The following is a 12,635-nucleotide window of genomic DNA, read 5'->3' as shown; positions in this document are numbered from 1 at the left end:
CTAGGAGGTCCCTTATAGGCTAAAACAGCAATTCGGCAGGTTTTAGATGGCGAGTGGTCAAAGTCGAATTTTTTAATTTTTGATTTTTTTTTTCAAATTCAAATCATATTTAAAATATTCCCTAGTCGAAGTACAAAAAAATTAGCTTGAAATTCTAATTTTTCTCATTCGAATTTTCACTTCAACCTTTGATTAATCTGCCCCTAAGTGGTTGGAGACAGCAGGGAGTTGCATGCAGTAAAAAAATGGAAAAAATTAAGTTTTTTTTTACTATGAAATTTTAATTTTTAGTGGAAAAAAACCTCAAATCTTTTGGGCTTTATTAAACCCCGAGGATGGAAAAAGTCAACGTTTTCATGCGTAAAATCCGAAAAATTCATACTATCCGAATTTTTCACGATTTTTCTGAGTTTTTTTCCACACAGGAAATTTTCGGGAAAATGTATTAATAAATAAGGGGAAATAACATGTGTGGATTTGGTTGCAGTATATTTCATAAAATAATAAATTCAGATTTTGATAAATAACCCCCTTAGTATGGGTAATGATGGCAGAAGAGCAAAAATCATGGAAAGAGAAAAGCATCTATAGAATAAAAAAAAATGTCCATGTCAGGAGACTGGGAAGTTAATGTATTACATATTTTGGAACATGTACATCTCAGTTTATTAAGTATCCATTTTATAATAATAATTTTGAAGTATGTATAATAAACTGCAAATTCACTCAAAAACGTGTTTTCCTTTTTTCAAGAAAGAACATTTTTACATAGCATGGTGGTGATCTTAAACCTCCATTTACAAAGATGAATGATATTGCATTTCTCGATAATCAAGTTTGGGTAAATAAGTAAAACCACTGTCACTGATTTTGATTTAGAAATTAGTTATTAATCCCCTCTGATTACTCTGCCTAGCCTTGCTCTGTTCTTTGGGGCAGGGCCATGGTGTGGTAGGAAACTGAAAAAAATTTGAACCCATTGTTCCCCATTTTCCTGTGCATAGTTTTGACAAGAGGGTGGTACAACTTGGGGTATTATGGGAGAAATGCAATACAAGTTTAAAATGGAAAAATAATTTGCATTAGTGCACATTTCACAATGCAATATTCTTAATTTCAAATTGTTATTGCACTTAGCATATTTTAGGGTCTGCTTAAACTGAATAGATAAACAAGATACTTTTCTTTAGCTTCAGAAGCAAATTGAAAGCTGCAGAGGAAGCCCGAGGCATTTATAAAACATCCTCTTATAATTATTTTGATGTTATAATTCTTACATACTTAACTGTAAGATGATCTGCATGAGCCTACATTTGCCTGGGTAGACTGCTTGATGGCTAATAAATAAATTATTTGTATGCATCAAGGTGGCGTTTCCCATCTGCATCAACACTGTACCATGAAAATGGAAGTTCCTTTATGATTAAAGACCTATAGCAATCAAATCTTGCAAAAAAAGAGTTAATATGCCGTATAGAGTATGAGTAAAGGCCAATAAAAAAGTCACTTATATTACTTACTGTATATTATTTCTTTATAAACCCCTAAGAGCTTTTTTAAATAAAGCTATAGCAAAAGTTCATGAATCCCCTTTTTTCACCAATGTATGCTTTGCACATGATTCTTTAGTCACAGATTCCCTGTGTATATCCAACTTTGGCACCCCCATGAATACAGCATTTCTTAAGTCTAATAACTTGCACATTATGGTAGGAGAATAAGGACAGGGCTGTCACGCATTACCTGATGTTACGCAACTCCCACTGCATTCTTTCTTGTGCAAGTTGCACAGAGCAGCCATTGTCCTGGCCAGAAGTGTTTTAATTGCAAAATTATATGACATTGCTTAGAAAATGAGCACTAAGGACACAATTGTGTACTTGGCACTTGCATCCAGGTCTTTGGTCAGTTATCTCTAAGGTGTTTATGCTGGTGGGACCATTTTGTTTAGATGTTGTCATGATATCCTTATAGTCTTAACAAACAATTTAGTGACAAGTTAATCAACAATTATTAAGCTAGAATTGTTACATTGTCTGTCTTAAATGCATACTTTATATAGCACTTTCTTTGTGGATCTGTGAACAACTTAAAAAAGCAGCAAACTTTGTATATAAAGTGTAATAATAAAAGGGACTAACCCAATGTTTTTTATAGATGTCCTACAATTCACATTGACTGCCATTTAGCTCTTAAATATAATCAAAGCTGGATATACAGAAGTAAATGGGACTTATTTTACAATGCAATTCCATATTGTCATATATTTGCAAATAAAATGATTCATTGTTTGGATGCTTTCCAAATTCCCTGAGGGGTCATTTAGTGAACATGTTGCTTGCTTGTTTACTAATTAATGATTAAGGTTGAGCAGTTGTATGTATACAGTATATGCTTGGAAGCGACAAACACAAAAGAGTGGAGCCTGTTGCGTTTTGTATTACACTGAGCAAAATACATTGCCATAAACTCAGTAAATTATATTTGATGAATCTATTGAAATAAGCTATTGTCATTCTGGAGACTTTAAAACACAATCTCCTTACAGGTCTATTTATTAAAAGTGCTCTGACTTCAAACATTAACATTATATATGAACTCATTTAAAATTGGTAGGACTCCTGCTTAAGTATAAATAATAAAATACTTCATATGCACTGCATTATTAAGCAGGGATCACAGCAAGCTGAAAGTGATTCTTGTCTTTTGATAAGTGCATGATAAAAAGCGATCATTTGTTTAGCAATTTGTGCTGCTTGATGCTTGTTTTTGGGGCTTTAAATCTAAATGCTGATAGTTCATGAGTGAAAGACGTATTATTTGGGCATTTATTATTAAAGATGCAGTTTTGAAGGCACTGCTCCATAAATGTAGGATTTAAATGCCCACCAATATATATCAATATATCTAAGGATATACAATACATGATGTGCTGGGCAAGAAATTTTATGGAAGAGATGTCACATCTGTTATTAAACGATGTAACTTGAAGTTATAACCAGACCTCTAGTTATAAAAACAGCAGCTGCTGGCGCAGGTGCACAAGGCTTCGCTAAATGACAACAATTTGTTGCTCGGCACTTCATAAATGTGCCCTGCTGGTTACGTTTGACCCTTGTACTGTCAGCAGAGTTTCATGAAATTTTCAACACTACAGGCTTAGTTTAACTAACTAATTGTTACCCTTCATTGTGCTTTAATCACATTTAATGCAAATAAATGCAGTGTATACAGTGTATAATGAAGTTGTCATGATTACACTAATTTCAATCTAAGGAGATGGATACAAGAAAAAATTGGTTCAGCTCAGATACATGCCAAAATAAACTCTTGAAATATAAAATAGTTAAAGGGCTATTGAATCCAGGGTAGGGGAAAAAAACAGATGGGCCTGGTGACTCAGACCCGATCCCCTGTCTGCCCTCCTGAGATTGACCCAAAAGTAAAGTACATGGTGGCTGGCAGTAGGCAGGAGCCATAGAGGGGTTGTGGGCCCCTGAGGCAGTAGCCCTGTGGGCCTTGCACGCCCCAGTGTGACCCTAAACTGCAGGATCTGTTAACTTATTCATGACTCAAAGATGTACGCTATATCCTAAAATGCAATATAATTATGGAAAGGGAAGGCTTTTTGCTAAAATCAGTTAAAGCTAACATAATTCAAATACTCTAGATTAGTAATATATCTAAATTGATCACAGTTTTGTAATACCAGTTCTACTCATGGCAAAATGAAAGGTTCAATGTTGGTAAATGCAAGGTTATGCACTTTGGCAAAATTAATATAAATGCAAGTTATACACTAAATGGCAGTGTGTTGGGAGTTTCCTTAAATGAGAAGGATCTAGGGGTCTTTGTAGATAACACGTTGTCTAATTCTGGGCAGTGTCATTCTGTGGCTACTAAAGCAAGTAAAGTTCTTGCATAAAAAAGGGCATTAACTCAAGGGATGAAAACATAATTATGCCTCTTTATAGGTCCCTGGTGAGGCCTCATCTGGAGTATGCGGTGCAGTTTTGGACTCCAGTCCTTAAGAGGGATATAAATGAGCTGGAGAGAGTGCAGAGATGTGCAACTAAACTGGTTAGAGGGATGAAAGACTTAAATTATGAAGGTAGACTGTCAAAGGTTGGGGTTGTTTTCTCTGGAAAAAAGGCGCTTGCGAGGGGACATGATTACACTTTACAAGTACATTAGAGGACATTATAGACAAATAGCAGGGGACCTTTTTACCCATAAAGAGGATCACCGTACCAGAGGCCACCCCTTTAGACTAGAAGAAAAGAACTTTCATTTGAAGCAACGTAGAGGGTTCTTCACAGTCAGGACAGTGAGGTTATGGAATGCACTGCCGGGTGATGTTGTGATGGCTGATTCAGTTAATACCTTTAAGAATGGCTTGGATGATTTTTTGGACAGACAGAATATCAAAGGCTATTGTGATACTAAACTCTATAGTTAGTATAGATATGGGTATATAGAATTTATGTGAAAGTATGGAGGGATGTGTGTATGTATGCTGGGTTTTCATTTGGAGGGGTTGAACTTGATGGACTCTGTCTTTTTTCAACCCAATTTAACCATGTAACTATGATTTAAATGACTCCACAGGGATACTCAACTATAACACTTGTGGATTTACAACAATGCACCCTTCTACTCGCATAAATAGCAATAGGCACAGGTGAAAATGATGGATCAATAAGTTCGCAGATCAGTGCCCGTTCATAAAAAATGGATCATGCTAGAAGTTGATCAGATAGTTTATACTGCCTGTGTGCGTGATGGAATGAAAACTGTATTAGCAAGTCTCCAAACTGAGTTTTTGAACTATTTATGGGATTTTAAAACAGTGAGATCAATTAGGTACATTCTTTGCGCGAGCTTCATATGAACACATTTTTTTTTTAACTCCTAAAATATTCCCAAGCTATAAAAAAGCATTTTAAGAAATAAAAATAGATTAGCTCATAGTTCCCTTTACTACCTTTTAAACAATGTATCTATATATATATACTGTATATATGTATATATAAATTATTTTACAATGCGGTACAAGATATTTTTTTTTTACATGATAACTTTGTATTCTACTTATATATATAAGTTTGTGGATCAGCCATTATTCACGGGCATAACTACTGAGGAAGCAGAATTTTGAGTGGCAGGGAATTGCTGGTGACCTGCAAGGATGTGCAGTGGGGGATCACTGGCCACCTGCAGGCCCCCAAAGTTATGCACCTGCAGCCATTAATGTAAAATGTTTCTGAAATCTTACAGAGCAGACACCACTTAAAAGAATGTTTTATCTGAATGTTTTCTGTCTGTCTAATAGAAGTTGACATACTGTAAATTAACTGCATTTGCAGCAGTAACATAGCCAACCTACACATACCCGTTTAGAATTTTAAATATGATAATTTTGCACAAAGGCTTAATTCACAGGGTTAATGCAATCATGAACAGGTGTCTACAGCTGCTCTAGGCTCCAGGAGACTCCAGACTGCAGAAAGCAAACAAAATAATAGCTGGCCTAATGTCATCCATTGTAAAACATTCAAACACTTTACAATTTGACTTTCCAAAACTATAAAATGCCCCTGCATCTGTCTTTGACTTTCCATTACTTTTGCTTAAATGTTGATATACACAGCTATAACAGAAAGAAGTTGCAAACAAATTAAAACAATATATATATATATATATATATATATATATATATATATATATACTGTATATATATACAGTATATCTTCAATTCTGCACCTCAAGGCTTAATATTATTCTCTGATGATTTTAACAATACGTCTGTTCCAAGCTGTGAAGCTCCAGAGGAAACGTTTTTAACTATTACGGAAAAGTTGAAAGCTAATGTTTGTTTACTTACCATCCGGATCAAGGAGATTTGCAATTCCCAAGTGTCGCTGTGCAGAGTTAAAAGCATGATCAAGCCTTTCTAATGCAGATTGGCAAAGTACACTGTTCCACTCAAACAGGTCTGGCCTGCAATACAAGCACAATTTAAAAAGCGTTCATTAGTTTTCAAGCAAATATGCTGAAGCGTGGGCTCGATTTTGTTGCAGTGTTTAAGTAGACTGTAAATGTTTACTGGCATTTACTAGTACAGGTGTACACATGACCTACTGTATGGAACCAGAGCCAGAAATTAAACTACAAAAAATGTGAACTGTGAAGTTTTACAAAGTTTACAACAAGCAAAACACATTTCTAGATGCATCAATCTAAACAGAATAAGGGGGAAATGTAATAAAATTTGCAAACTAATTTGCGAATAAAAATTGCATGTCACAATGTAATATTCTTCGTTAGGCGTTTATTGCATTGTGAATCTTAATTGCACATTGCTAACCTTTAACACCTGCTTGAAAGTGGCATACACTTTTTGAGCGAACATACATTTTTAATCATGAAGTTTTATTACATACACTGCACACTATCGTAAACTATTTTCGTGTGAGGAGTGTTTGCAAAGGCAAAATTGTTCACTTTGTGAATGAATTGCAAACGATTTTTGCATTAGCGACCAATATTACATTCCCCCCTAAAAGCCTTAATTTATAGCTAAAGTAGAAGAAGAGTATAAAAGTATTTACATGATAACTAGCATTCTAGCTACATCACATTGAGGTGCCATAAACAAGGTGCAGGCCAGTGCCTTAGAAACACCTCTAGAATTCTCCCGATTGTTGACTGCACAGTAGAGTGTGAAAGACGGGGACCCCATAGCCTGAAGGGCAACAGGGTCTTGACGGGGCCTTAGGAGACAGCTATCCCCGCCCCTCCCCCCTTTTTTCTGTTGCAGGTGTTGATTGGCTGAGAGTCCCGGGCGAATGAGAAGAGGAAAGGAACAGCGGTAATACTTACCATTCGGCGCCGTGGCGTGGAGGAAGAAGGACGCAGCATCCCACCCTCCCTCCCTATATTATGTGTGTTAGTCGCAATTGCGGGGGGTATCTTTGCAAGGACCCCCAGGGGAAGTTAAAAGGGGGGTCTGTCATAGTCAGTGGAAATAGCCTGGTAGGCCTGGGTCCTCATAGTGTGGTATGCAGTCCGGTTTAGGGTTGGGAGAAAGGAACAGGAACCTATCTTGGCTGTTTGGGTACAGATACCCCACCCCCATTCCCTCCTCCCCGGGTGGGGGAATAATATGTTAAAGGTTTAAAAGTTTGTTATACAAACGGTTGTTAAAAGGTTAAAAAATGTTATACATGATTATAATTGTATTATTGTGTTAAATAAACAACTGCGGCCATCTCTTCCCAAACCAGTGGTGTGTATGTCTTATTTGGGGTAGGAGATTTGTGGTGTGTGGGGGGAGGTAGAGGGATAGGTGTGGAATCGACGCTGCACCCGTCAAGTGCAGCATTCTTTGCTTTTCACTTATTCGAATAGCAATGCAGTGGCCCAGCAATTAAGGCAAATACATTTATTGGCAAAGTCGACAGATGGAGTTCTTTCCACTATTAGGAAAATGCACTTATATTTACATTACAACATATACAAATCAATCCACAGTCCACTGAGAAACCTCTGTATAGTTCACTAATCCTTATCTCACATCAATAACAGGCTGCAGCAGGGGAAAAGAGGGGGTCTGTTTAAAAAGAGAACTTCTTAGTAGAATTGCATGTGTTTAATCCCCTTTCAATTACAAAGCCACCATCAGATAAAGGTCAAATAGGCTTTCCTTAGTATATCCTGTTTTTTGCAGGTGATTACTAACAAATGATCCATTTAACAGCTTGCGCATAAAAATTGTCCCGGGACACAACTGTTCCTCTGGTGCTGGCTGTAGAGTGATATGCAGCAGCAATAGTGTAAAACGACTATTATCTGATGGTGGCGTTGTAATTGAAAGGGGATTAACACACATGCGGTGTACGTAGCAATCTCCGTGAAAGCACAATACAGGGTGTTACTTACCAAACAATATTACCTTATATATTTTTTCTTGTCTGTTCCTGTGCCTTTGGCGCTGGCTTTGTTTTTAGATTTTGAGATTCGTACTTGAAGGGATACAAGTGTAAGCCGGACAAGGCGTGTGAACTTATCTAAACCTTGGAACTTTCTTATTGGGGGTTTTATGTTTGCCCCATTTCCCTGTACTTTTGCCAAGCTATATCAGTTTGTACTCATTGTAACTTGCCTCTGACCTACTGAAATACACTTATAAGAGGCAGCATGTTTTACTTTTGCTGAACAACACACAGTTCTATCATACAGCAAATGTGCTCCATCCAGTCTCACAAAGGGACTTTCTTAAAATGCCTCCACCTATTGTGAAGCACAAAACAAAAACTGTGGTACCATGTTAGCCAGTAGCAAAAATAACAAATAAAAAAACAAACAAATACAAAAAGTATTGTAGAAGTGATACCTATAGTGGCTAACAATAAAAATACATTGCAAGCTTTCGGAGCACCAATGCCCCTTTGTCAGACAAAATACAAATGAAAGCTAGAAATGTATATATACTGTTAGATCAGTGAAAGGTATTAGATTAGGAAGTTACAGATAGATAGAGATCAATTGTAGAGATAATACAATGAATTGGGGTGGGTTGTAAATAGTCAAGGGGGCAAATTCACTAAGCCGCGAAGCGCCGAACGCTAGCGTTAATTCGCTAGCGTTTGGCATTTTCGCTACTGCGCAAATTCACTAACGAACGCTGGCGTAGTTTCGCTAGTGTTACTTCGCAACCTTACACCAGGCGGATTTTCGCTAGCGACGAAACTACGCAAATTCACTAACTTGCGCAGTGTACTGAACGCTACCTTTTACGCTAGACTTCCTTCGCCACCTCAGACCTGGCGAAGCGCAATAGAGTAGATAGGGATTGTTTAAAAAAGAGTCAATTTTTTTTCTAAGTCCCAAAAAACGCTGGCGTGTTTTCTACATGATGACTGATAGGCTGAAAAAGATCGAAAATTTTTTGGGGCTCCCCTTCCTCCCCCCTACATTTCCTGACTCATGGCAACTTACCTAGACAGTGGGCACATGTGTAGGGCAAAATAAAATTTTTATTTGCTGATTTGAAGGTTTTCTAGGCATTTGTAGTGCAGATACGTGTTCCTCCATTGAAATTTGAATTTCGCGCCGTATGCAAATTAGCCTTCGCTAGCGTAACTTCGCTTTATATAGCGAATCAACGCTAGCGCAACTCCGCAACCTTACGCTACCCCTGTGCGCAACTTCGGATTTTAGTGAATTTGCGGAGCCCTGGCGAAACTACGCCTGGCGAAGTGCGGCGAACTTCGCATCTTAGTGAATTTGCCCCAAGGAGTCTGGATTCAGTCAGGTCACATACTGTGACATGAAACCTGACCCTAAATTAAGGCCCTGTCTTAATGTGTTAAATTTGAATTCATAAATCTTCCTTCCCCGTTCAGTTTTAAAGTTCCCTTTTAGAATTCAGACCTGCATGTCCTGAGGACTGTGATTTTGACAGCAGAAGTGTTGCCCCACTGGTGTATCATATTATTTGGTGTTGATTTTATGTCTGTGATGGTTCATCCCGGTGCGCAATTTTTGTCCTGTTTCACCAATGTATATGCCTCCTGTAGAACACCTTATATGTATCATTTCTAGGGGTGGGCGAATTTTGGCGAAACAAAACGGATCAAATTCGCCCTTCCCTAATCATTTCTAGAGCATATAGGTATCATTTCTACAATACTTTTTGTATTTGTTTGTTTTTTTATTTGTTATTATTCCTCCTATTGTGGAAACCATTACATATCCATTCCACTGATAATCACTTACACCAGTGCAATCGATTCCACCCAAGTAATGCAATTTAGATCTATATTAATAAATATTTCCAATAAGTTTAAGGGGCCGATTCACTAACTTCGAGTGAAGGATTCGAAGTAAAAAAACTTTGAATTACGAAGTTTTTTTTTAGCTACTTCGACCATCGAATGGGCTACTTCAACCTTCGACTACGACTACGACTTCGAATCGAAGGATTCGTAGTAAAAATCATTCGACTATTCGACCATTCGATAGTCGAAGTACTGTCTCTTTAAAAAAAACTTCGACCCCCTAGTTCGCCATCTAGAAGCTACCGAAGTCAATGTTAGCCTATGGGGAAGGTCCCCATAGGCTTGGCTAACTTTTTTTGATCGAAGGATATTCCTTCGATCGTTGGATTAAAATCCTTCGAATCGTTCAATTCGAAGTATTTTATCGTTCGATCGAAGGAATTATCCTTCGATCGTTCGTTCGATTGAACTATCTGCGCTAAATCCTTCGATATTCGAAGTCAAAGGATTTTAATTCCTAGTCGAGTATCGAGGGTTAATTAACCCTCGATATTCGACCCTTAGTGAATTGGCCCCAAAATGTATTTTTCTGTTAATATTATTTGCCATCCAGATAATTTTCATGTTTAGGTCATATTTTTAGGGGGGGAAAGCTTGGCATTTCTACTTAGCATTTAATACAATGCATAGTGTTAGTAATATAATTACTAACATCCTTGGCATAGCACTCAAACAGCATTTTAGCTGAGATTAAGTTAAAGGAGAATTAATCAAGAATATTTCGAAACAAGAAAGGTATGACGCTGCCGGGAGCAATGTGCTCAGTAAATTTGGGATTTAACAGATACAGTAAGTAAATACATGATTATTATGTGGATCATTTCAATGATAAGGCTCTTGTTATGCTTTGTTGGTTCAGATGAGAAAAAACTGATACATATTTGATTGTTAGAGACTTTCCTACCACAGAAGAATGTCATCTTTTTCTATCTCATAATGTTATGAATTATATATTATACAGTATTTACTTCCTGCACAAATAGCAAATGGAAGCTATGAGACTATATGCTGGTTAATCCTTTGTAAAACATCTGAATGTTATTCAATTTATTAATGGAAAAAATATGTGCGATGAGACAAATTCCATTGTCCAAACAATTTCTCCTTTGCATATAATTTTTGTGAACCTGAAAAGTACAGTATTTAACAATCCCTACCCGCCCGTGGAAGAAGGATTGGGAATTTATAGTTTGCACTAATGTGTAGTGTATGGAATGACTTCAAAAATATGCCACCTTAAAGCAAGCCTTAAAAATGCTCCATGTGAAATTAAAACTTACATTGTACTAACATTCTAATAATGAAGAATACTAACGAAATTAAGCAAACTTTTTCCATTTATTGTTGCATTGATGCAGTTTATTTCTATATTAGTAAATGAGGCAAAGTGTGCTAAACCTAAGTGAAGAAATATCTTTTTTTTAAAAGTTTTTATTTATTAGCTTGATCATCAACAGAGGACAGACAGATCTGGAATGTATCAGTTGTTTGTACATAAACACATTTTCTACTGTACAAACTTGTCAGGTGCTACCAGTGAATGATCAAAATTTTTCATACATGTAGTAAAATATAGATAGGGGAACATAGGAAGAGGGGGCTGGGAGTTGCACCGTATAGGTGTATATGATAAGAGGAGTGTTCTGCAGTGTTAATCTGCAGGCTAATACTGTATTTTCAAAGTCGAGGGGGGGGGAGGGGCAGTCCCTTCTGGTGGTCGAAAATTGGTTATCTAACCCAAGGGGAGCTGTAAGGGATTGTCCAGTGTCAGCCAGATATGCAGAGATATTTTTTTTTAACAGTTATCAAAATTTTTACATTATAAGACCATATTATTTGGTATATAAAAAGAGCATAGCAGATTTGTGGGTGTTTGGGAGACATTGTTCAAAAATCAGATATAAACACTAAGGGGCCAATTCATCAAGGGTCGAATATCGAGGGTTAATTAACCCTCGATATTCGACTAGGAATTGAAATCCTTCGACTTCGAATATCGAAGTCGAAGGATTTAGCGCAAATGCTACGATCGAACGATCGAAGGATTATTCCTTCGATCGAACGATTAAATCCTTCGAATCGAACGATTCGAAGGATTTTAATCCAACGATCGAAGGAATATCCTTCGATCAAAAAAACTTAGGCAAGCCTATGGGGACCTTCCCCATAGGCTAACATTGAGTTCGGTAGCTTTTAGCTGCCGAACTAGGGGGTCGAAGTTTTTTTTAAAGAGACAGTACTTCGACTATCGAATGGTCGAATAGTCGAACGATTTTTACTACGAATCCTTCGATTCGAAGTCGTAGTCGAAGGTCGAAGTAGCCCATTCGATGGTCGAAGTAGCCCAAAAAACACTTCGAAATTCGAAGTTTTTTTACTTCGAATCCTTCACTCGAGCTTGATGAATCGGCCCCTAAAACTCATAATTTGAGTAATGGTTTTACAAACAAGAATTTTCAATATTTTTCAATATTCATTAAGTGATAAAACTCGAACGTAAAACGTTGGCATCTGAAAGCTTGTATGGTTATGGAGAGCAGTCCTAGGCAAAATGTACACTATTTTTTTTCAATTTGAATTTTTTAAGAAAATGTTGAGCTTGTCAATCCATTAAAAATAATTTAATAAAATGTGAATTTGAGGTATTTGCATTTTTTATAGTTTTATTCAATTACTTTTTATATTCAGATTCTGTAAAGAATAATCAAACATTTGTTGTTTTTTTAATATTGTAAGTTTATTTGAAGTAAATCAAATATCTAAATTACACAAATTCCAATGTTGATAAATAGG

General features: G+C 36.8%; 1 protein-coding gene across 1 annotated transcript in view; it reads right to left on the bottom strand.

Moving 5' to 3' along the window:
- The window catches only part of dmd.1.L (dystrophin, gene 1 L homeolog), a 1,148,817-nt gene that overhangs the window by 830,144 nt on the left and 306,038 nt on the right, over window positions 1-12,635 (bottom strand). Inside the window, exon 7 of the mRNA XM_018244936.2 lies at window positions 5,885-6,000. Coding sequence (XP_018100425.1) covers window positions 5,885-6,000 — 116 coding nt within the window. The remainder of the gene's footprint in view (window positions 1-5,884; window positions 6,001-12,635) is intronic.

The sequence above is a fragment of the Xenopus laevis genome, chromosome 2L (assembly GCF_017654675.1).
Source record: "Xenopus laevis strain J_2021 chromosome 2L, Xenopus_laevis_v10.1, whole genome shotgun sequence".
Taxonomy (NCBI): Eukaryota; Metazoa; Chordata; class Amphibia; order Anura; family Pipidae; genus Xenopus; species Xenopus laevis.
Note: the sequence above shows the minus strand (reverse complement) of the source record. Positions and strands in the feature narration are given on the sequence as shown.